The 26,871-nt window shown below is 39.6% G+C and overlaps 1 protein-coding gene across 14 annotated transcripts in view; it reads left to right on the plus strand.

The window, feature by feature from the left end:
• Positions 1-26,871, plus strand: part of tacc2 (transforming, acidic coiled-coil containing protein 2) — a 64,891-nt gene that overhangs the window by 27,456 nt on the left and 10,564 nt on the right. For 11 of the 14 annotated variants that reach the window (XM_026940325.3, XM_053232260.1, XM_053232264.1 and 8 more), the window contains 10 exons: positions 3,031-3,306; positions 17,370-17,497; positions 19,043-20,492; positions 22,017-22,077; positions 22,369-22,567; positions 24,096-24,139; positions 24,272-24,381; positions 24,645-24,798; positions 25,274-25,408; positions 26,219-26,311. In XM_026940325.3, the coding sequence (XP_026796126.3) occupies positions 3,031-3,306; positions 17,370-17,497; positions 19,043-20,492; positions 22,017-22,077; positions 22,369-22,567; positions 24,096-24,139; positions 24,272-24,381; positions 24,645-24,798; positions 25,274-25,408; positions 26,219-26,311 (2,650 nt within the window). Of the gene's footprint in view, positions 1-3,030; positions 3,307-17,369; positions 17,498-19,042; positions 20,493-22,016; positions 22,078-22,368; positions 22,568-24,095; positions 24,140-24,271; positions 24,382-24,644; positions 24,799-25,273; positions 25,409-25,463; positions 25,507-26,218; positions 26,312-26,871 lie in introns of those variants that run through there. The other 3 variants (XM_053232270.1, XM_053232265.1, XM_053232266.1) reach the window with 3 other exon arrangements.

Below are 26,871 nucleotides of genomic sequence, written 5' to 3' on the forward strand. Positions count from 1 at the left end.
ATCACTGGTGTTGTGCATGAGTGGCTTTAGCTTACTGAAAAGTAGCTGTCAGATTCTCCCTGACTCTCTGGTAGATGTGGTCCACAAAGAATGTAGGCTACATATGTGAATGTATGTGTGTTCTGGCAAATGTGAGTGCAAGAATGTGCAACCATGCATACATATATGTTTGCTATTTGTGCCAACACCTCTTATTTCTAGAGGCCATCCACCATTCCTAGAGGCCTATCAATATAGAACAAAAGGGATGGAGCAGTGGCACACTCGAGACCAGTGTGAATGAGTCAGAGTGCATGCTTGTGTGTGTGTGTGTGTATGTATGTTTGTGTGTGTGTGTGAGAGAGAGAGAGAGAGAGAGAGAGAGAGACCAGCAAAGTCTTGAGGTATTTTGAGTGCAGAGCCTAAAGGGAATACCCTCCATGCTGTAGTGTGTAGTCTGCACTCAATCAGGCTAGTGGACTCTGTGTGCTCCAACACTTGGTAAGTTCTGCACTCATTTCACTGTTCTTGAAGTTTAGACATATCCCTTCTTTAATGTTTCTGAGGCTCATGGGTACATTAAGTGCTAATAATTGTCAGGGTGCAACAGATGGAAAATGGGGGAACTCTATATGCGTAGAGAAGCATCTTGTTTCTTTCTCTGTTCCTGCTTCTCTCTCTCATTCCTGATTTCAAACAGATGACTATGCACTGTATAATCACCCCTTTGAAACATGTTTTGAGATTTAAATGTTACTCTCAGTGAGACATAGGTGTTTGCATGCTAATGTCTCTGTCTATTCAGCTCTTTCCACCCTGACTAATATAAACATGTGCTAACAAGCCACAAGTGGATCTGCACATGCTCACCATAACAGTAACAGACGGTGTTCACCTGCATGTGGCCAGTAACTTTACTTTTAGATGTCACTGACTTACACACATATTACCTATGACGTTTGTTGTGTATGAATTTATTTTTTCAGATGCTTGATTGTTTTTCATTGTTATGTAATAAAAATAGTCATCAGAGTTTATCATAAAAGAGGTTCTAGGGTTAGACAAGATAAAAAGCTTTTCACATTGTTAAAAATATATTTTAAATATTTATATTGAAACCTCAGCCTTAGAAATAGGGTCTCCTTTATAGATATGTTACCACAAATAATTGCATGCAATAACACAAGCTAAGTGTGTACAGTTTTTAATACTTTCACTGCTGTTTGCACCACTTTTGGCTAAAAATTCTGGACATGCTGTTCTTAGTTCTTAAGGGGCACCTAAATATTGGATGCTCAGGAAAGCTAATGTAAAGGAAGAATATTCATCCAAGAGTATCTGTGGCTGGAAGAAATGGGTGTATGAAAGAATCTGAGGTATCATGGTAATTCATGATCGCCAGAAAAAATTGTCTGGGAAGCAGTAGATCATAACAGACTTGGGAAAAACTGAAAGTATATAACCGTTTTATATGGCAACTCAACTATAATTAGCTGAAACTGCTTCTGGTGGAGTGTAAAAAAAGTGTGAAAATTGCTTTAGGTTACACTAGTTGCATTGTTATATGCCAGCTCCTTCAGCTACTTTTATTTATTGCAGTCTGTTTGCTATTAAACACTGTCTGGGCCTCTAGGCCTATTTCAGAGAATAAAGCTGCTCCCAAGTGATTAGGTTATGTGAGAATATATATGTTAGTGTGTATTTGTGTGTATGTGTCAGAGAGAGAGAGATAACTGTGCTATTTGGCCTCTTTTACAAATTTCTTTTGTTCTTGCGGCTCTCATGGCACTCTAGATAAGTTACAGTAGAACTATGTAACTTAAATATCTATTATGAGATATTATGAGTAAATATATATTATGCAGATCTGAAGTGGCTGTATGGGGTTTTCTTGATTAAAGGATACAGTGTGTTGGAAATGCCAGTACTATGCTATGCTATGCTATGCACAGTTGTTGAAGGAGTGTGGATGTCTAGAGGCTGAGATGCATAAGTGAGTTATATTTTTAGAGTGTGGCAGGAGGCTGGCCCTCACTATGAGCAGCTGGAGAACCGTCTGCTGTCTACCCAGTTGGGCTTTTGCCATCTTTCTTTGGCCAATACCAAATATATGGCTTTTTGTAGTTTATATTTCATTTCTACTTTGGGGCGAGGCAATGTCACATCACCCGACAACGCTCCACCTTATGATTAAAGTTTTATACAAAACGTATGGTTTTATGTTTATATTTTCTTAGTATATATTGTGCTAAAATATGCTGGTAATTCAGCTGGAATAACATTCCAATACTATATTCCAGAATAGCATTACATTCTAAACCAACATGCTGCACCGCTCCTCTTATCAGCGGTTAACTATCAAGAATTATAAAAGGAACCAGTGAATTAGAAAGGGTTAAAACAGAGTAGTTCTAACCTTGTAGAATAAACCTTACATATACAGAATTCAGTAAAGTTGTAGACAGAAACTGATAAGGAGTGGTGTAGGTGACATTTAAATATTTCCCTGAGGTTGTCAGAATGGTCCCATTAATAGTAATTAGTAATTACTTGATTTTCGAATATTGATTTATTGATAAGTGGGCACAGGCCTACCAAAACCGGAGAGTTAAAGATTGTGAAAACATCACCTGGTCTTTCTCCCCATTTTGATGTGAACACTAACTAAAGCTCTTAACTTGTATCTGCACGTGTTTATGCATTGTGCTAATGCCACGTGATTGAATAATTGCAAGGGTTAGCAGCGGTTACAGGTGTTCCTGATAAACTGGATGGTAAGTGTATGTAGAAAAAATATTACTCAGTCTGCATCCACATTTTTGCTCTCCATTTGCGTATAGAAATGTATTATGTATTTGCCGTTTCTTTCTTATGGAGGTTAAACTGAATTTCGTTTCCGAGTACCTGTATTGTGCAATCACAATAAAGTTCTATCTATCTATCTATCTATCTATCTGTAACAAAACAAGCCTTGGGTTAGGGTTAGTTAGGGTTTACTCCTCTGTAAAGTGAACAATGTATTTTCCCTTTGTGTATTTGTGTGTTGTCCAGGCCACTGCTGTCAGACTCACCTGATGGGAGTGAGTCTGTCCTTTCCTTCCCCCCACCTCCTGAGGAGGACACATTGCCGCCTGCTCTCCCTGCTCACCTGTTTTGTGACAGTGCTGAATTCCCCACCCCGCCACCCACACCCCCAGAGAGCGCTCCTCTAGAGCCCGAACCTGAGTCTGCACCTCCTGTTTCTCCCTCTGACCCGGACCAGGTCCCAAACGCTGCAGTAGTCCTACCTCAGCTCCAGCACGAAAAGCAGCCAGGCCTTCCAGCCAGGTACACTGCTCTTCCATCTCTTATTCAACAGTTACATTTATTCTTGTGTGAAATGTGCCTATGAGAGTACAGCTGTAAGTTGAGACCTCAAAATAGTTTTTCAAAATGACTTTAAAGGTAATCAGGTAAGCCACAAATATTAAGTTTCCCCTTCTTCATGTAGATGCTGATGGAGGCAACACAGTCCTAAGAGTGCTGATTCACTGCTAATGTTTTCTGTACTCTCTGGCTGCCTGTATTAATTAATGCAACACTTGCATAGGTGGCCGCTCTGTTGTTTGTGTGAGTCTTAGTCCTGTTGCTGCCAAGAGAGACATCATTCACTTTTAGCTCTTTAATGCAGATTTTCCTTGCAGGTGAATAATAATGGCAGCTTTTACTGAAGCCTTAATGTGACGTGCTGAGATATACTGAGCTGGCTGATGCTACCTCAGCATTCTTCCCCTGCTGATTCTCATAAAAATGGCAGCACAGTAATGCATCTGCATCCTATAATTTGAAAATATATGCTGCTCTGATGTTTTCTGTCATATGTTTGCTCACACAGATATATTTGAGCTATAATGTAGCACTGGCCACAGATGAAGCATTTCACTAGCACTGCTTTGTTTGGATAGAGGACAGGATGACTCAGCCACGTTGACAGAACGTGTGAATAGCGTGCACTTTCCTTTTCTGATGTAGAGGTTTAGTGCGCTGCACTCAGTAGCACTGCCTGGCTCCATCTACACACTGCTGCCCACTACAGTATATAGTGAGTAAATGCATGTAGGAAGCAGCTAAATCTACAATATATGATGACTATAATTTTAGTTGCTGAAATTCTTTGTTGTTCTTAAGAACTAGTTTGTCTTAGCAAGTTATTTTTTAGAGAGAATGTGTTGACAACACACAGAGTGAAATTAATGCTCTTCATGGGAAATCTGCATAGTTTTTATATATGTATATTCAGGATGGTGCATAATACACATATTTCATACAGTTAGGAACTGTGAAAAAAATATTTTGTAGATTATGATGTATTGATTAAAATGTTGTACATATTCATAACATAAAAATGTATGACAACATCAGAATTTGATGATCATACATATTTGTTGAATACAATATATATGTAACAGAACTGAGTACAATATTAATTAAGCATTTATCTAATGGTATATTTCATAAAACCCTAAGGGCCTATCTGCCTCATATTAATTCATCAGTGCCCTGTGGCCCTGCTTTCAATATACATACTGACTATACAGAAATTATGCATTTTGGCCATGACAATACGAATTTATTTCAGCATAAAGTGCTATTAAATATAATAAAACACAAATATTTACCTTTGAAAGGAGAATCAAAATAATAAATTAAATGTAACCATTCAAGTAATTGAATATGGTTTTGCATAGCATGTTTTCCAGCATGTTTTTCATACCCAAGAAACTACTAAAATTGCCTAAAATGATAAGCATTTTACCATCTTTACCCATTAAGAATGCAAAGACCTATGACTATGAATGTGCAAGGTGGAATGTCCCCATGTCCTCTCACCATCCAAACTCACTATGCTATTGCTTATGCTATACTGCACTATTGCAAAGAGGCAACATTGACGAATGTATGCAGCAATACCTGTTCGAACCTCAGACTGACTCACAGTTTTTAAATACAGGAATTAGCATATGTATCAGAATAGTAAGTTCAATTATTTTATTGTATTTACTGACATTACTGACACTGATAATAAAACTGTACATTAGGGTTACTTTAGCTAGCTAGTCAGAGAGTGGAATTTCAATAACTGAGTCTCAATTTGCTTGTCATATTAGCTAATTATCTATCAAACTAGCATATTTGTTGCATATCAAACACATATCGTTGCTTACTAACAATTAGCATAGTTTAGCATATTACAGAGGATGTCAGATACAGAAGTGCCTTTGAGAATATTTTGTAAAATCACATCAGATACTAAGCTCATAGGTAGCCTCCTAAATCAGTTTTTATAAGTACTGAGAACATATCTATATCAGTGGAAATATTGACCCTCATTTTAATGTAACATTGAAGTATAGGGACCATTCAAGTACCAGTCTATATAATCCTAATAAGCCCAAGAGGAGGTCATTGTTTAAAATTCATGGGAGTGAATGACATTTTTAATTAATTATAGCCAAACAATAACAAACCAGGACAAATATGCTAGCCTACGTTTTTTTAAAAAATCTATAAAACAATTCAATTAGCTTAAAACACATGAGAGAAAACTCAAGAGAAAAAAAAAAGAAGTGAACAAATACACAAACAACAACAAAAAATCTGCTTCCCAAGTTTTTTTTATTTGCCTTTGGAATGCTTTCAGATGTCTGCAATAAATTAACTGAAGTCACTGTTTGTTCATAAATCAGGCATTTAGACATTTCTACTGACATTAATGTTTCACAGCCCTCACACAAGAAAGACACAGATGAATGAGCTTTGTTAGTGAAACACGAAAGCTTACTTCAATGTCAGCCTTTTCAGCCATTGCTTCTATAAATTATATCACTAAGCCTGCTGTAATCCTAGGCTTATTACCTACTCTATCACACTAGTATGTTGCTTTCAGTTTGCGTGTAAAAATTGGGTAAGTAGAGTAGAATGGTTCTGCTGCAGTTGTGCAGTTGTTGGCTGCATTGCTTTAAACTTTAATTGTTCCATTTCCTCTGGATACAGAAATATAGTCTGTAGTTACAGCATATGTGAAGGCTCACTGTTTCTCCCTCCCTTTCTGAGTTACTTTGAGAGACTGCAGCAGCAGCATCTGTGTTCTTTATTGGTGCATTCCAGCTACAGTAGACATCATTGAATTAACATTGGCTAAGCTTTTCTCTTTAAGCTTCAATTTAATTATTAGCATATTGCTATTATTTTTAGCTTATGAGATGACTTTATGATTGGCTGCAAAAGATAATGGTGTTTTCAGTTTAGAGATCTCTAAAGTTGGGACACAGATGGGGGATAAATTAATTCTGAGCAGGACAAGTTGACCTTGGTTGTGGGTCATGATTTAAGTGGGTTCATCATTGAGGCATGGATCGCAGGAGCTTTAGTCACAAACACTGCTTAACTGCTTAAATATGTTTCAGTATGAACAGTGACTAAAGTAATCTGCATTTAGGTCTCTAGAAAAGAGCTGGAAATTGTGGTCAAAGCATGCATTCAATGACAGTGATGCTCATACATTAGTGTGATTATGTAAGGAAAAACGGAAGAGCAACTGACATGGTCAAACTGTCAGCAAGAGCAGTATTTCCACAACTACATAGACATGGATTTATAGTAAGGTTGCTGTTTATAAACCCCTCATAACTAAGACGAATGCACGTTTGAGACTTCAGGGGTTCAAAAACCGTAATCACTGGTCTACAAAGATGTGAAAAAATCTGGTCAGATGAGTCATCCTTCACCATCTTCTCAACAAGTGGGCGAGTGCAAGTTTGGTGAACACCAAGATAACAGAACAAGCCTGAATACCTGAATACACAGTGAGGGGAAGCAGGGGCTCTGTTAGGCTGTGGAGGCATTTTGCTGATATGGTTTAGAGCGATGGGTCACTGCAAATCAGCAAATCAACTCGAAGCTATTGTGACTGATCATCTTTTTTTCTATGATGAAACATATCTATTCTGATGTGAGTGGTCTCTTCCAGGATGACAGTGTCCACATCCACAGGGCACGAGTGCTCACTGAATGGTTTGAGTATGAAAATGTTGTAAATCATATGCTATGGTCTTCATAGTTATCAGATCTGAACCCACCCTTGAAAACCTTTGGGAGATTTTGGACTGACTTGTTGAACAGTGCTCTCCACCATCACCATCAAAACTCCAACTGAGAGAATAGCTTGTGGAAGAATGGTGTTCATCACTTCAGTGCAGATCCAGAAACTTGTAGAATCTACGCCAAGGTGCTTTGAAACCCTAAATAAGTTTAATTGAATTTCTTCATGGTAGACCAGATTGCTCTTGGGAAAGGTAGGTACAACAACAGGGAAGGGAAGTGCCACATTAGTGGGTTTAACTCATGCTTGGTGAGAAACCTGTATACCAGTCTACACATTGATGTATTCTTTATTTTGACAACAAAAGATATTCCTATGTATATTATTTTGTACCTTATTTGGTGTGCTGAACTTTCCATTTACCTGTGTGTTTTACCAGAAGCTATGCGATCATGGCACAGCAATGGGTACCACCAAACACTTCATTTTACACACCAGAGCCATGAACTACCATTTAACCATGTATGTGTATGTAACTGTATATATTTATAGAAATTATTATCATTATTAGCTTATTACTATTATTTTCAGCTGGGTCACATTATGATTTAAAAGGTAACAAATCAAAGGAAAAAACATTTAATGCTGAACAAGCCCAGCTGACCTAAATTTTGGGTCAATGGCAAGAGGAAAAGATATAGATGACTTTGAAAGAGGTTTCATTATTGGGGCATGGATGCAGGAGCTTCAGTTACAAAGACTGCAAAATTGGCTGTGTTTCAACAGGACCAGTGATGAAATTGATCTGCATTTAGATCTATGGGAAAGACATCAGCAAATAGAGTAGGAAGTTGTGGTCAAAGTGCACATTCAATTGCCATGATGCTTCATTTAACACACCAGAGCCACGAACTAGTGTGATTACTATTTAGTATATGAGGCATGAGAGATTTGTGACATATGTTTACTTTGTTAGATCAGGTTCAAAATATATGAATTATGGTTGAATATAGCAGAGCATGAAAGCTTTGTCTCTCCCCAGAGTTAGTAAAGACTCCCAGTACTAAAATGCAATAGGTAGAGCTGGGCTTGTGTGAGAAGTTCTTTGTTCTGCTTTCCCATGAGCAGACAATAGATTTATAATCCTCATGTTTCAGAACCCTTCAGCCTCCCAGTTTCCCATATCCACTGCTCCTTCACACTGTAAATCAATATGAATTGTGTGGACTGCGTAGACTGGCGAGAGGTCCACTGTCTGCCCTGTAGGCAGTTATACTGTATCTTTCTTTACCTTCTTATTCATTCTTCTGCTTTCTCTATTGCTAATCTTATGCAATAAAATTTTTAGGTCCCATGATTCATTTTGGTATGAGTTCAAGTTATTTAGATCTGCAAGATAGCCTGTCTCCTTCAGGACTGACAGAATTAATTTGGTGATGGCAGTTAGCACAAGCTCTTGCATTGGTAAGCCTATCTTTCATTGTGTTGTCCTGAACAAGCAGGAGAATTCAGAACCTTTAAAAGGATAGAAAGTCATTTTATTCTCTGGAAAAGTCATCTGTAAGTGATTTTCCTATCAGGATTTATTGATTTTGGCATTAACTGTGTCATAGATGATCAGACAATATAAGTAATGAAAGTGCCGTTAGTGCTTTAGTACTTAAAACAATTAGAAACTGAAATCGGGTCAGTCTTCATGAATAAACTAAAACACGCACACACATAGAAAGGGATCTTTCTCAGGGTCTATTGTTCAGCTCTTTTTTGTTTTCAGCTGTCTGTCCACTCCTATTGGAAGTTTCCATTTTTCCCCATGAAAACTCACCAGCAGCTTCCTTATAACTCATGAAAAAAATGTGTACAGAAAGAAGCAGTGAAAAGGAGATTATGTTGCATTTAATTTTAAATGTCAGGTGCAATTGTGCTTTGGATCGAGAGAGTGAGAGAATGAGGACGTGGTGGGGGATGTGTTACATAGCTTTGTGTGGGGTGCTCTATTGTTTACGTTCCTTTTGCAGATAGGGCACCACAGGGCTGATAGACAGGGAAAAGCTGCTTGATTGTTTATACCTAACTAGCCCCGAGAGAGAGAGAGAGAGAGATAGAGAGAGAGAGAGAGAGAGACAGAGAGGGGGGAGGAAGATAACCAACATTAGCTTCGCTGAATGGTCCAGTGCTTCAGAGAGGGGAGGTACTAGTGTGAAGTAGCATCATCTTCCTTCCTCCTCTCTCTCTTATTCTCTCCATCTTTTATTTAATATCTTTGCACACTGTTTTGCTCTTCCAACCTTGAAGCTCTGCTGTTGTCACGGATACAAGCAAGCCTCAGCCTCCTCCCCCTACCATGTAAAGACAGCATGTGAGAAGCGGATTATTGGATAGAGGAATCGGGAGACTCTCTGATGGGTAGATGCTGAGTGTGGGCAAGCAGACTACCCCTGATGCCATCTTATCCTGGTTCACTTGACAGCGACAAGCCGACTCTGCGCTCCCCTTCCCCGTCACCCACCGTCTGGAGGAGGGGGGAGGTGGAGGAGCAGGAGGTGCATGAGGAGGACGGTGGAAGGGAGCAGGTGGAGGTGAAATTAGCCGAGAATGGGAGCAGTGGAGTCCACCGAGCAAGGACAGGTTCCCTGTCTGTTTCAGGAGCGTCCCGAGAGCATGTGAGTGAGGACAGAAAAGGAGAGAGAAAAGGAAAGGAGGGGGAGTTTCTTGATGATCTCATTGTTGTCTCTTGTTATTGTTGTCGTGAGAATATGCTGCGTAATGTACAGCTCACCTGTTCGGTTTGTCTTGTGCACATGCTCGCTTGTGTATGTATGGAATTCACTGAGCAGCGCTGGTGCAATGTAGCCAGATGGCCTCAGTGTAGATGTGTAAATGGTTATCAGTAAGGCATAGCGACACAAGCATGCTATCTGAAACGAAGACAATGGTTTATTATTGTTGGGTGGTGGATGACGTTATGCTTGTACCAGTCATATTTGCCTGTGTTTATATCCAGGTAGAACATACATTGACTAGAGTGAATGTGGTCAGGTCTGGGGGATAGGGGACTCCGTCTACCTTGCATACAGAGTGTGTTTTTGTGGGGGGATGGAGGGCAGTGCTGCAGGGAGAAAGAGGACTGAGTGAGCCTGTGCTCCAACAGAAGGCTAAAGTACATGAGAAAAAGGGGGGATGGTGACATAGCAGAAGAGAGTTTTATTTATGTCTCATACGGTCATACAGCATTGAGTATTTGAGAATAGAACAGCTAGGTGGCTGTTAGCTTCTTATATGATGCAAAAATGTATGTTGAGAAAATGTATCATATTCTAAATATGATCATGATCTGGGGTTACTGTATACACACACACACACACACACACACACACACACACACACACATACATAAAAGCAATTATTCTCATTTTCTAGTTTCTTAATTTTTTGTTTAAATTCATCATAAACTATTTTTTTAATGATTAAATCTCACACAATGGACAAAGTGTGGAAAGTGTCAGCAGCTCTTTTGTCACTTTTTTAGGAAACAGCAGGATTAAATTCACATTTCAAAAAGATTAGTATTGAACATGTGATAAGTGTTATTGTATTATTATTATTATTATTATTATTATTGTCTATCAACCGTTTACCATGAGTAGGTAGAGGGTATGACTGTTGGTGTTTACAATACGCATATTCAGAGAATATGCGTATTGTAAACACCAACAGTCATACCCTCTACCTTCTCATGGTAAACGGGTGATAGACAATAATGTAGGTGCTTTGTGCCTTCATCTTTTGTCTAATGACAATTTTGTGGAAACACTATGCCAAGATAAATATTATTAAATGTTTTATATATGACTTTATTGGTTTAAGTTTATAGCTCTGGAGTATCCGATAGGTGGATGGTGGGACTGCTGAAGTCCTTTATGGGCACTCAGATGCCACTTCAAATAAGAGTTAAGCACGCTGTTTTGCATCAGAAAGTACTGTTCATCGAGTCATGACTAAGCTTTTTGTCCACTTACGCAACCACTTCAAATGTTCCCATGTAATATTGGCACACCTTTTAAACTTCAATAGACTTTGTGCTGAAGTTCAGGACCTTTGGTGTGTGAATGTAGTTAACAATCTTTGGATATCAATTTGACACAGAGCACTCAGTCAATAGCATAGACCTCATATGATTATATATATATATATATATATATATATATATATATATATATATATATATATATATATATTTTTTTTTTTTTTAAATATGACGTAATACAAATGCTGTGAAACAAGGAAATTATATAAATGTTTATTCCATTGTCAGTGTTGCTTAATCCTAGATGTCATGGGTTCACAATGATTCTTGGATTTGGTGCAGAAAGCGTCATCTCATCATAACTCTGTGGTTTATTTTCTAGAAAAAATGACCAACTTTTATTTGGAATATGCTCATCATAACTCTGTGGTTTATTTTCTAGAAAAGTGACCAACTTTTATTTGGAACATGCTTTTTTTACTTAAATGGAGAGGCTGATTCTGTGGTCATGGCTCTGTTTCTCTAGACTCTATTATCATCTGTAAATCAAGGCTACTGACAAGCGGTTAGGCACCACTCTGTTATTAGAAGCGTGCATATCTTTTAAACAGTCCTCTTTGTTTATGTAGAGATTGCTTACATGTAAAATGACTTACATGTAAAACTTACAGCACTATTTCTGGGTTTCTTACAGTAGCTGAGGCGAAGAGAGAGAAATCCTGTTAGAGGTTTTTAGACATGTTTAGTCACATTTTTTCAAGAAATGCTGCTGGTCAGTAAAGATCAAAACGTTAAGTAAAATATTCTAATAAAGGGTTTTAATGTAATTATTTCTGTAATATGGAAATAACAGCGTTAACAAATGCAAGTGATAACTACAGCCAAAAAATGTTGCCCAGTGTTTTAGGAAAACATAAATTTTAGGCAAAAATGTTCTCAAAACACATAGAAAACCTGAACAAAACCAAAAGATATCTATGTTTAGATATCTAGTCCCAAATGGGGGCATAGTTAAAACAATTAACTATGCCCCCATTTGGGACTTTTCCTGACTTCTTACTATTGATTTCAAACCAAATGCCCAGGGCACGTAACTGTATTCAATGCTGTCATGCCTAAAAAGTACAATAGACAATGTCTCATGATGTTTCATGTTAATATAGTGAGACACAGATGGATCATGTGGGATTTGGTGGGTTGTGGCACTAATTCTTATTAACCACTATATTTTATGATCCATTTGGGATTACTGGCCAACAGGATGACTCATGAAATAGGATTTGATGAGCAGGACTGGAAATCAAAGCTACTGGCTGCTGGTTTTTGCATTTCGAATTCATTTTTAGCCTGAGATGAATGGCTGCAGATTTTTGGGGCATAGCATGTAGAAGTAATGAAATATTGAGGCAGAATTACTTCAGCACGAGGAGAGCTGGTGCATTACTGCATGCCGCAGAACGGAGATGGAAAATAACTGTCTCAGAAATTTTGTTTATGTGCTAATTATGCATTACTTTTCCTAACTATTACAATCTCCCTATGGTTTGGCACTAGATTATGCTCCTGAGTTTCTGCATCTTATATAAACATGCATTGAATCCAGTGGACACATAAACCCAAAACACAGAGAAAAGAGTAGTGAATGCAGTTATGTAGGCTTGATTAGCATGTACTTGTTTTTATCTGTGTTTTTATTTGTGTGTTTGTTTGTTTTTTTAAATTCTGGTTGTTAAACTGCAGTAAATGTTTCATCTCCTTCTCATAACACAAATGAATCTCCACGAGTAATTTCCTGGCTCTGATTTTCTCAGGGACAGACATAGGGAAGGGGAACACTTTTGATAGACACTAAAGGGAAATGAAAGGTAACTGAAGCACATTGCTAGCATTGGTGAGGAAAAGTAAACAGAGTAACATGTTACTGGTTAATTGGGGGAACAGGATGTTTTTCAGGACTGTTTTCTATTACTCTGAAAGCCATGAAAGAGAAACTGTGATCTAGATTGGAGGTGAGAACTGAACCTAATCATGATCTACTAACCAAAACTGCTGAAAATTGTATAGTTGTATACTGCTGAGTGTTATATATTCAGCAGTATTTTTTCCTCTGTTCCTGTCTGCTTTGTCTCCCCCTCTCGGCCTCTAAATGTCATACACTGTAGTCTCTTTCTGTCTTTTCTTTTATAAATCAGATTTCAGCATTCAGAAGAAAGTTATCACTACTTCTTATATTGTATTTTTGTATTATCTGAATTCTAAATAATCAGAGGATACCCTAGCAGGTACTAGTACAATAGAATTATATTCTGCCATCCACATCCCTATCTAGTCACACACAATACAATATAACATTCATTAGGAATAATTTAATGAATCTCCTAGTCATTAGTTTATCATATTTGTTTGGAACACTTATCCTCCTCTCTCAGCAGAATAGGCCTTCCTTCTCTTTTCTCTTTCTTTGTTATACACAGAAATGACTGCCGTATGGCCGGGACACAGCTCCAGCTCTCTGGCAAGGACAGGGTCTGTGCTAAAGTATATGTGTGCCAGGGATTCTGGCTGTTTCCATGCAGACAATCCTGGCTGTATCTGTCTCTCTCTCTGTTTCCTTCCCTTTTGTCTCCCTCTGCCTGCTGCTGATGTCTCATGCGTCTTCATTTTATCCTATATTTTTCATTCATGTTTTCAACAGTGCAGGGAGTTTCCTTTGTCTTTCACTGAAGCATTAGTTATTCAGTGTCATTTATTATGTTTAGGGCTACCGCAGTTATTTCAGTTCCTTCCACATTAGCAGGGAATAGTAGCAGTAAAACCTTTTGTTCTCTGGTTCCTCCTCTATGCATTGCTTCGTTCAAAAATGCAGTGCAGCAAAAATATCATCCTTTGGCTTTAAAAACACTCAAGGGAAGCATATGCTTGGTATTACAGCACTGCAACTCATATGTTCTGCAGATATTTGAGAAATAAATTAGCACTTTATATCACCACATACTGACAAGACCACTTTTTGTGTATTTGTGTTTACTGTGATAAATGTGACCAATTAAAGCCGTGTGATTATATGTGCGCACATTTTGAGACAGAGAAAAGGACAGGCTCAGCCAAGATTTTGTGCAACCCATCAATGTGTGCCCAGGGGAGCATATGGCCTGAGACATAGTTGCCATGGCAACAGTCTGTTTGCAAGGCTATGGAAAAATTACCCTACAAAGAACAGAGATGCTTGGAATTAACTGATCACCCCATTAGTTTTACCAAACACCATCACTAACACAATCTAGCTAGGGAATTTAGCAAACTGAAGAATGCGTCAGTGTCAGAGTTGGAGTTATTTTTCTGATTAACATGAGTTTAGTAGCCTCATACTGCTATCCTCAAAACAAATGCAAGAGAATGATATCTACTAGATGGGTAGCAGAATGAATAATATACAGAATACATAAATATACAGAAAACATCATTGTTTATCTAGTTTTATTCTGGAGTTATAGGATGTAGTTCCTCAGCAAACAGTCATTGTTTTTCCAACCCATCAGATCACCATTGGTGCGTCTCCGCCATAGAGATGAAAAGGTTTCAACTCCCACTTTGGCTTTGGCATTGACCACCATGAGTGATGCTTAGCTCTCTTTCCTCTCTATTCATTGATTTCCACCGTCAATGATCCGGCATCTCACATTAGAACCACACTTAACCCGTGTGTATTGTAAGTGGACACAGATGTTGCCAAATCCCTCATGGCTTTGTTCACACAGACAGAGTGCACACACAGCAGGTGGGCTTGTGCCATTGAACATGAGTGAGAGCCCTTGGCATGAGCTGGATCAATATACATGCTTTTCACCTCAGTTAGTCTATGTAGCTGCCTATGGGTTTGGCACTGTGTTGTGTAAGTGCAGCCACAGATTATAAGATCTGTCTGATACAAACCCTGCTTTCTGCTCCCTTGTGTGCGTTCAGTATGGTTCTGCTCCCAGTTTGGTTCTACTGCTAGAGTAATGAGTGTTCATCACAATGATGCTCTTTACCTTCTCATTTAGGTTGTTTCAGTATTTCCTCAATCAGCCTTTGGTCAGACTGCTCAAGACTGTTCTGGAATATAGATGGAAGATAAAGGATAAAGCTTTGTATGATATCTTTACAGCTGCACAGTAATGGCTAAATTAAAGCTGTTTGGTCAAGATTGAAATCAAGGTTCGGTATCACATTTATTCAACCAATTTAGGAACAGGAGTTTTATTGTACTTTAGCATTTTGATTTGAGAGAAATTATTTCTTTCACAGTGTATATTATAAGCCTATATCTCTGCATGTTCTGCCATGGTGGCACAGAGGATAGAATTGAACCCAGTATAGGCTCCAGACCCACCGTCACCCCGACCAGTGGTTACTGATCACAAATAAGCATCACTTCACTTTGTTATCACAGTTAATTATGTTTATTTGATTGAGAAACCCAGAAACTGGGATCACGATTAAAGTATGATTAATTGTGCCAGTATAGATAGACGAAGAAAAAAAAATACACACAATGGAAATACATGTGCATGGCTAATCTGTATGTTAGATCAGTACTTGGGCTTTTGAGTATAATTTGAATACATTTATTAGATTTAAGTACAGCAAGAAAGGATGGGGGAAGGTGATGAGAAGGTGAATGTGTAGTGCAGAGAAAACAGACACAGAAAGGATTGCATTACACCGACTACTTAGAGAGAAGACCTGTTTCGCTGCCTTTTACAAACGTGTGAATTATTACAGTATATTTGATGCAGAGAGAACTGGGAGCCTGATTCACTGCTCAGCATAAAGGCAAGGGGATGCTGAGAGAGAGAGAGAGAGAGAGAGAGAGAAAGAGAGAGAGGATGGGGGTTGGGGTGGGAGGGAAGGAGGCAGACAGTGAGGAGTGCAGAGAAAGAGAGAAACAGGCAGAGAGAGGGAGGCGGCCTGTAGGTGGTGATTATCTGCCACAAGTCTCTTGAAAAACCCCACAAAGGGAAATGCTATAGGATGATAGGGAGGAGATTCTGTAAGAACAGGCAGTGTGTGAGCTGAGCTGTAGCAGAGAGGAGAATGGAAAGAAGGGTTGTGTGAGGAGTGAGGAGCAGAGCTCGCTGACAGAACATCTGGAGTGTTTCTGCATTTGCAAGTGCGTACCTGGTGGTGGTGATGGCGGTAAACGCATGGCAGGCTCTGTCCCCATTGCAGTGGGCACGATGGGGCTGGGATACATTGCTGGGGGGCTCTGGCAAAGGGGACGAGGGTGACCCTACTCTTGGACTTCTCCAGCGTCTCACCTGGAGCTCCAGAAGCGACTATATGATCAAGGCTGCTAGCGGGCCGGCGAGGCAGAGGTGAGAGATGCTGTCAAGCACTGAGACGTATTAGTCGGACACTGATGCAGGGAGATTGGGTGGGGTCTGCAAATCGGGAAAAATGTTGCGTTCTTGTATCATGGTGATTGTAGTCGAATGAATAAACTACTGTGATTTTGTAAGTGCTTACTTGTCAGTCTGTGTACACCTATGTGTGCTTTTGTCAGATAATGCCTGTATATCCATATTAAAGCCCTGATTAGACAGACATGAAGATGCTTTGCCTTTATTTGCATTAATTGGAATTTACATAGGCTTTTTAAGTAGGTTAATGCTTATTGTGGCTTATTGTATATATGTAAGCATGGTTAGTTTGTGTGTATGGATGAACACTTTGTGAGAAAAAAAAGAAAGGGGGAGGCAGAGGCTGTATGTCGGAGCCATGGTGTCCATCATCTTGCAGCAGTTTCAGTGCTTTGATTTCCAGCAGTAGCCCAACAATCCTCCAGCGATAGAAAATACATGCTGCAAAGTGTGTGCCATAAATGAATAGGCCACTAAATGCATTCTAATATCTCTCCATGTAGTCTCAGTGTGTGATGGAGATGGGAGCAGTGCTGATATCCTGCAGTGCTACTGGCTCATGACGTGAAATACAAACGCTTATAAATCGAGCTGAAAACTATATGTATCACATTTGTTTTTCCTTATTTAAAATGTGAATTTGTATTTCAAAATCTGTAATCCTTCCTCAGTCAAATGAAATCTGTATTAGAGTGCAATAGTGATATTTACCTTACACAATGTACATATTTTGATAATGGTGTTAAATCTAATTCATATGGCATGAGCTGTATTCACTGGGTTGTCAGTTTATTGGTTTACCTAACTAGGCATCTCAGGGCAGTATTACATTATACAGAATAGTTGACTGTCTCTCTGTTTTTCCCTTGGCTTGTGGTAGGAGCTCAGACTCTGATGGCACGTTTGAGACCCCAGAATCCACCACCCCGGTGAAGACCGCAGCTCCTCCAATTCCCTCAGTTGAGCAGCCAGAGCCTATCACGCAGCCTCTGACCTCTACAGACACAGGTAAGCACTGATGAACACAATCACAGATTACAGCTGGCCAAAGATGGAGACATATCTATCAACCTGATCATCATTTTTTATCTGCATTTATATACTGCCTATTTGTTGTTTATAAAGTGTGCATGGTTTCTGATCCAATCATTATGTTTTCCATTACAACCAGGAAAATTACTAAACCTCACTGTAGGCTATTACATAACAAAAATACCACAAACACAATACTAAAGTGTTTACGTAGATTAGGAAGAGAAGGTGTTTGTAGGATATAAAAAATCTCTCTTAGTGGTTCTTTGTGTTTTTTTTTTGGACAAAGAGGTTGGCCACTCAGGCCCTCTAGAGGAGATCAGGAATAGTGCAGAGAATTTAGATGAGCAGAGTGGTCACATATGAGAGCATCAGTGTTTATCTGGAGCTTAACTGCATGAAATTAGTCACCTGACATGACTTTTGGTGTTTAAGCAGTAATTATATTATTAAGTGCAATATGAGTGCAGCATTTTTAATCAGTTACAATATAGAAAAGCTTTAATATAATTTTTATTTCTTATCACAGCAGAACAGAAAGGCATGTACATATCCCACACACACACACACACACACACACACACACACACACACAAGACGTTTGTCTAACTATCCTTCCATGGGCATAATTATTAATGCAGCTCATTAATGCTATGCCTACACCTAAGTTTAACCCTAATCCAGTTAACCCTATTCTAGTTTTTTTTTTTTTTTCCAAACATGAAAGCTGCAGTGTTTGTATAAAAAAAAGCAGTGTTTCTTGTGGGGGGGAAAAAGTCCCGATAAGGTCAAAATTGTCAGATATTCTTTGTGTGCATAACAATAATATATAAAACATGAAGAGAATACTATACAAATACTGCACGCACACACACACACACACACACACACACACACACACACACAAATAAGACAATGTCTGAAATCAACAGGCAGTGCACTAGAGGGCATAATAAGAAGGACAGAATTTGCACACACATACTGTGTGTAAAAGATACTAAAATGAGAATTAAGTGAAACAAATTTTAATATTAATATTTGAACACTTTAGGTTTTATGGATAGTTTTCAAAAGGGGTTCTTCATCAGGGATTCTACAAACAAAGTGAATATTTTCTGAAAGGGAAAGAAGAACACTTTGGGGGGTAGAAGGAAACTATTTTGTACATAGACACAAATTCTGCAGTGCAGGTGTGAGGCATACATGCAGCAACATGAAAAATGTATTAAAGCTAAACATTTTTTGCATTATGCTCAACCATCATCTTCATTTAAAGGAACACCAAACCAAGCCAAACCAAATTCAGTAATCTGCTGAAATATACAAAATGTCTACATTTCCTTCAGAATGAGGCTACAATTTTTAAAATCACTGGATTATTTTACTGTTACCCAACACACGAAATATTAGATATAATATTAGATATAATATATATTATTATATATATTCTTATAATATATACTTATAATATGATATTAAATATTAGATTAATATCCTGCCTTTAATGCTTCTGTTTTCCAGACTCCTGTCCTTTGCCTGCTTCTACAGAAGATGCTTGTGCTAGTGAGGTGCTAGATCCTCCATCTTTCCATCGCTCTGTTTCCACTGTCTTTGATGAAGACAAACCCATAGCAAGCAGTGGCACCTACAACCTCGATCACATCCTTACCACTGAGCCCTTATCAGCACCAGCATTTGATTTGGGCTCATCAGGGCTAGAGAGTCGTACACCCCTAACCCGCTCACTCAGCTTCCAGTCTGGGGAGTTAGACAGCTCTAGCCCTGGAGATAGACCTGCAGGGGGAACCTCTGACAGATCCACTCATCCTCGTTCGGAGTCTTTCAGTGTAGGTACGGAGAGTGCCCCTGGGACTCTACGACGGGTCAAAAAGCCTCGACCAGTCTCTCTGAAGAAAAAGCCTCTTTCCAGGCAGAACTCAAACCCTGAGAGTGCCACTTCCAGAACTGTCTCATCCAGCAGTACCCCAGAGGTGAACAAGAAAGGGAAGCCTCTTGCAGAAAGTCCTCTACAAACACAAGAGGAGAAAGAGTGTCCCCCGGCCTCTCCCAGCCCCAGCCCAAGCCCTGCTGGCACTCTCAGACGGACCAGAATCAAGTCTAGAGTAGAGAGTCCTCCACCTGTAGTGGAGGAGTGCAGCCCTGCTCAAGCACCAGTGGCTGCAAAAGCACAGGAAGAGATTTTACCAGTTTCTGAGGAGGACTCCCCCATCCCTCCCAGTGCCGCTTACAAATGGGACCCAGATAACTTTGAAAACATTGACCCCTTTTGCACAGGTGGCAGTAAGCTTGCCAACTCTCCTATCTTGAGTAGGAAAGCTGACTTTGTTCCTGCCCCTGACTCCACCCCTATTCCTACAGAGGAGCCCCCTGCTGCTCCTGCACCTCCCTCAGAGAAAGCCCTCAACATTGAGGAGCAGCCAATCACCAAGCGGCAGTCTGTCAGACTGGAGTTTGATTATTCAGAGGAGAGTGGAGATACACCACAGGACAGTCCTCTGCCTACCAAAAAACTGGGCAAGAAGCAAGGGGCCAAGATGCCTCTTAGAAAACCAAAGCTGGGGATTAAGAAAGCCCCCCCACAAACTGAGCAGTTAAGCAACACATCTGCTGCAGTCCATTTAAATGACAATGATGACATTCCCATTCCCAAAGCTTCCTACAACTTCGATCCTAGCAAATGGGATGATCATAATTTTAACCCTTTCTCTTCAGGGAAAGGCATCCCTAACTCCCCTCCCCAGTCCAGGGCAAGCTACAGCTTTGATCCAGACTCGTTTGATGACTCCGTTGACCCATTTAAGTCGTCCAACAAGATAGGAAATTCACCTCCAAAAGTGGCATCTTTAGAAGTGTCCAGCAATGACAATGAAAATGACAATGACAATGTTGATGAGCTGGAGGATCAAAACCAGAATAAACCAGCCAAAATCAAGAAAAAGCCCCTCAAATCGTAAGTCTAAGCCCAGCATCAGAGTAATCACCTTGTCTAATGTAAGCATGTGTTCTGTTCATCTTATTGTGGCCATGAGTGTATGTGTGTGTGTGTGTGTGTGTGTGTGTGTGTGTGTGTGTGTGTGTGAGAGAGAGAGAGAGAGAGAGAGAGAGAGAGAGAGACAGAGCAGTCTGTCTGTTACTTGTTCCCATGTCACTTTCCTGTGTCACAGGAAGTCCAGTGGTTTTTCTTCTCTCTGTTGCCCCTTGTAAGTAAAAGATGAAAGAATAAACGAGCATCAGTAATGATAACATACATCACCATTTGCTTTCTGACCACAGTATTCGTAATACTTTTTAATAGGATTTCATTTGCCATCATAGAGAACTGTTTATCTTTAACTCAGACATTGGTCTAACTTTTAAGTCATGCCCACACCATCTAGGCCCTGACACATAAGTAAGAAAGAGAGAAAGGAAAGAAAAAAATCAGACTTTATCACATTCTGATGCTGGTCAGACATATTGGATACTGTTTGCTTGGACTGGTTAGTGAGCAATTTGAAGTTAGCCTCAGAGTAATATTAACTCTATATCTATCTGAGCCCTATAAAACAAAATATGTGAAACTACATATACAAACACCCTTTATTTAATGGTTTTACATCTGTTCTGTTTCGTGAACCGTTGTTTATTTTCCACTAGGAGTTAAATTCATGGGTAAGCGCCTGTATATATAGGACTACCAGTATATAATTAGAGGAGAGGCCAACTTCCAAGAAAAAAAATAGAATACAGGGAAAACCTGCACATCATATACACACTGTAATACACTAACAATAGCACTGAGTGTGGAAACCCAGTTACTAAAGCTTCAGTTCTCAAATATGCACCAGTATTTTACTCTTGTTAAAGGTAGGGTCAGTGATTTTTAAGTCAGAACACTTTGTGTAATATTTGTTTTTTTTCTCACATTATGGCCACTGTGAATAAAATACCTACTCAGCTGAGAATCTCCAGTCTCAGACTGTAAATGGGAGAAAAAAACAGTGATGGCCCCTGATGTTCTGTCAGTCATGACAAAGACTAGACTATAAATCATGTTGCAGAAGGCTACCCCTGTTGCACCAGCATGCACTAGTGTTCAAACCTACAGTGCACTTGTAGGTGGTTTGTAGTTGAAGCTTTGAAGCACTGAAGTGAGGGGGCTGTATTTGTTTGGAGTTTGAGTTTCAAAATAACTAGCTTCATCTAACTAAAGCTAAAATCACTGACTATACCTTCAACTGTATGTATATAGACATTCTTAATATAACTGCTAAATGTTGGCAGCTGGAAAGCATTTAGAAAAAGGCAACACAGAAGGTATGTATTCAAATGAAGTTTCATTTATTTCACAGAAAACAAGACTGAATCCTTTATATTCTAAAAGTTCCACTAAAATTCCAGGAATGAGGCATTTGTTCTGTTTCGCAGTTGTTATTGAAAATGAACAGTGTTAAGCTTTAGTCCTCATGATGTCTTCTTTTTGTTTATTTCACAGTAATACATTTAGAGTGAAGAAGTCACCAAAGAGGTCACCTCTGTCTGAACAGGTTGCACAGGTGCGATTTTTGACTGGCACTGACTGTCATTCTGAGAACTTATAAGGAATTATGAAGAATTAATAAGTGAAAAATGAGCATAATACAGATATAGTTCAAGAGTTGTATCTGCTCTTTATTAAGGGATCAAAACATTATGCCTCTTCATCTTAATATCACAGAATTGTTGGATTGAACCTTATAAACTCACTTTGTTGTCAGCTTTTTTTCCTTATCGCCAATTTCTTCAGCGTCAGCTCAAGACAATGTAGTGGTTTTGCCTACCATCTCACTTAACATCACCCCCTGCAGGACTCCTCTGGCGATGCCATGCCTGATCACCTTCAGGACCATGCCACAGATGAAGAGAAACTGGCGTCCTCTACCAATCAGAAATGGGCAGCTCGACATGACGTGCAAGTGGAGTTGACGTCTGACATCCAGGACTTTCCACAACCCTCTGACCTCACTGCCTTTGTCAATGAGAGCAGCTTACCAGCACAGAGCCATGGTGAGAGCTGGGGACACACAGAATAGATGTGGGTGCATGTATGCATCTGTGTGTACTTTTCTTTTCCATGAACATAGAAAGCATGCACTGGTCTCATAATCATAGAAAATATGTAATATTCATGAGTATATATGTGTATATAGTCTCACATTTTTGTTTTGCATTGTGAAAAAGTTTTACCTCCTTTAGATGCTGATAATCTATGGAGAATTTGCGATAATTAAACACACAAATACATTTTCAGTAATTTGAACAATTAACTAAGCCAGTGTGCAGAAGCTTTAACAAAAGGTAGAAGGCATGATTAACCTGTAAAGTGAAACGTACTGAAAACTCATAAGATTCAGCAGTGATTCATTTACAGACACCCTTATCCAGAGCGACGTACATTTATCTCATTTCTATACAACTGAGCAGTTGAGGGTTAAGGGCCTTGCTCAAGGGCCCAGCAGTGGCAGCTTGGCAGTGCTGGGATTTGGACTCATGACTTTCCGATAGGTCCAGTAGGCCAACGTCTTAACCACTGAGCTACCACTGATTCATGAGCACAGTCACACCATTTTATGACTATTACAGATGTAGAGTTTCAGGCATAGTTTACAGCAAGAGATAGCATTGGACTACAGATACTTTTATGATTATTGCGCATAAACAAGCTACTTTTTAGTGAATGGAAATTTAACCCCTTAAATTCCCAGGATCTTTCACCAGGTTCACTCTTACATTCCTCACTCTCATAAGTACATTCTTTTAGTGTTAGAGTCACTGTAGTTACTGAATACTTTATAGTAGCTACTGAATAATGTGTTTTAAGAGGAATAAATTAATAGCAAGGCAGGCATTTAATGGGTTAATGCTTCAGGGTGGTAAATTAAGTGTTAAAATTGAATCACTGAATCATCTTAGGAATCTGTTAGCTCATGTAAAGAGAATTTAGCACTTAGTGTGTTATGATGTTGCATATACAGCAGTTTGAAAAGATACAGGTGGCTCAGTGGAAGCATGTGGAAGCCTTTCCTCTTCCGGGTCTGTAGCTGTCACATGAGAAATGAGATTATTTGACTGATAGCAAAGAAACTGAGGAGAAAATAAAAAAGGAGTACAAAAATAATGAGAGGATAGCTGAATGATTTAAAAATTAAGTATATTTCATTTCTTATTCACACTTGGCACTAGTTTGATATGAAATACACTAGTTTAGCTTGTATTATATTAGCTGTCTCACTGATAACAGTTTGGATGATAGCACAGATAACCTCAGGTTGAAACAGCCTTATTAATTCTCATATACTCTTATCTGGGTCACAGTGTGTGTGTGTGTGTGTGTATTTATCAGATGTACTGCAGTGATACTGTCCTGCTTATGCACTCACTTCATTATTGTAAGTCCAGAGGCCAAAATGGGTTTGTTGCAGAGAGGGTGTGTATTGACTATAGAGTTATTGTCCTCTTAATCCAGTCATTGTGCAGGAGCTGTTAAAATTCACTTCCTATGTTGCTCTTCTCTGTGTTTTCTGTCTACTTACAGACTATGAGATTGAATACATGGAGAAGATTGGAACTTCCACCCCAGTAAGTATCTGTATTTTAGTGGTTAGTTTAAAATCACTCAGAGAATACTGTACCAGTAAGAATAAACGGAATTATTTTGTGTTCTACTTCTTTCAATGTGTTTATTTACGTGGGTCACTTTGTCTTTGCCAGCCATTGTCAGTGAAAAAGCCATCCCTCTACTTAAATCTGGATTCAGTGACAGACAGTACAAACCAGGGATCCAGTATGCACCACTCAGGACCCAACTCCCCCTGTACTGGGTAAAACACACACACACACACACACACACACACACACCTTACTGTCCTTGTGAGGACCTTCCTTTGACATAATTATTAATGCAGCTAATTAATGCTATACCTGCACCTAAATCTAACCATAAACTTAACCAAGAAAAAAACAGGTTACTTTCTGGGGACGGGTTAAAACTGTCAAATATTCCTATCCATGTGGCGAAACACATGCATGCACCTTGCTTGAAATCTCAATCCTTTATAAAGTTTAACCCACACATCCTCTTTAGGAGTTTTGAGGAAATGGAAGCTAAGATCTCAATGGAGGGAAAATCACCTGTGTCATCATCTTGTGGAGCTCCAGAGCCCCTAACACTGGAGAAGAGCAAAAAGAGGGAAGTCCATTCCCACAGCCGGGCACAAAGCAGTGAGAAAGATGGAATGGTCAGTATGATTAATCAAACTTTAGCAGCGCTGGCAGACATTGTAAATAACATGATCATTAATTGAGAAAATGTTGAATTCATTCATCTGTACTGTAGGTCTGGTGTTCAGAAAGGGCAGGATTTACACCATGTCATCTTTTTAATTTTGCTGATCTAATGTGCTAGTTATTAAAGTGCTATTTTAATTTCAGCCTCTAGAGGGAGACAAAAGGCAGGTTTTCTGTCTACCTCTGGTACCTTCAATGACCTGGGTTTAGCCTTCAATTCAGCCTGTAAACAGCCTGCTATTATTTTAGCATCACATCCACTTGCCATAACAGAATAGAACCCCACCAGAGAAACAAACAAAAATCCAGCTTAAAGTTTACACCAGACCACGTTGGTGAGACATCATGTGTGCTTGCTTCACATTTCTGACACCCACACACCTTCCTCCTCCTCTTGTCCTTCTCCCACTGTGAACTCCATAACAGTCCCCCTCTCAAAGTCCTGGGGACCCCGCAGATCTGTCCCTCTTAGACAGGCTGAGTGAGTCAGCCACCCCTCTCAGCTACCTGGAGCCTGACCTGGCAGAGACCAACCCCACTGCCTTCGCCCACAAACTGCAGGTGTGTAGAAAATGCCATGCCTGCTGAGCCCCTTTACTCTCATTCTCCCCCTCAGACTTCTTCTGCTGGACTGTGTGCTTGAATGGTGGCATCTCTGCGTGAGTGTTTTCATTCAGCTTTGGTGTTTTTTCAAAAATCATTTTATATTTTAAGTTTGTTGTCTATGTGCTGGTGTCTCTGTCGTCTATCACATCTGTCTGTGTTAGTTGTTCTTGGGCTGAGGTCAAACCAGCAACAAATTTTTTTATAGGTTGTCCGTTCTTTTCTTAGTACAGAAAAAGGTGCTGAAAATCCTGTGTGTGATAATTGCACATATGCTTTGACTTTAGTCTAGGTTGAGAAAACGCTTGAATATTTCTTTGATTTTAACTATGATTGACTTTTATTTGACATTTGTTTTCAATGTGTTCAAATCCAGTTTAAATACCTGAGCAATTTGGATGTTAGAGATGGACTTGGCCTCAGCTCTGAACATCATGGTGTAACATTATACTTGTATGTGTAATACGGGATGTTTGTCTATACTGCATTCATATAGGTGCGTGTGTGTGTATCGGAGTGTTAATGTATTCTGCTGAACTCAGTCAGTTCAGCAGAATACATTAACACTCCCATATACACACACACCTATATGTGTGTGTGTGTGTATGGGACTGTTAATGTATTCTGCTGAACTAGTCATTTCAAATAAGAGGTGAGAGTTTGAACTCTAACCACTCTCTCCCTCCTCGCCCAACACCCTTTCCCCTTGCATTGCTGCTTTTCCTTTTCCCTCCTCCGCCTCCTCCTTGTCCTCCCCCTGCGGCCCAGGAAGAGCTAGTCCTCGCAGCTCTGAGGATTGAGGCTCTGCAGGTAGCCCAAAACATCTCTCAGAGCCCTTCTCTATCCACTGTTTCCCCTCAGGTATTGCACTGTGCCATTGTGCGTGGGTGTGCTGGGGTGTGTTTGTGTGCGTGTTTTTCATCTGCAGTAGCAGAGTGTGTGCAGTGCTGTGTGTGGGAGCACGTGTGATACCTTTACCTGACTGCATCCCGGTGTGAGTGCATACCCACATACTACCTCAACATATAGTGGGAGTGGCCCAACACTCACATTCATCCCTGGTTCCTGTCATGTGATTTCTCTAACCTGGCTCCTGCTCCCTGACTGGTGCTGCTCTCTCCCGAACCAACACCCTCTCTCTCTCGAGAGAGGAGTGTGTGTCTTCTATAAGGGCTTTGTGACAATCCTGCATGTTTGCCTGGATAGGAGATGCATAGAGACAATGATCAATGTGACTTGGGATGCTATGCTGGGGTTTAGTTTGTGTAGCAGTCTTGTCCTAATACATCTAATTCACCATGTAGTCTTAAAAAAGTCTTCGGTGCTTAATTGCTTGTCACGTTTTTGCATTTTGAGTTCCAATTCTGTCACTAATTGACACTATCACACTGGAAAACAGTGGACATACAGGCAATCTGTAT

The sequence above is a fragment of the Pangasianodon hypophthalmus genome, chromosome 3, assembly GCF_027358585.1.
Source record: "Pangasianodon hypophthalmus isolate fPanHyp1 chromosome 3, fPanHyp1.pri, whole genome shotgun sequence".
Classification (NCBI taxonomy): Eukaryota; Metazoa; Chordata; class Actinopteri; order Siluriformes; family Pangasiidae; genus Pangasianodon; species Pangasianodon hypophthalmus.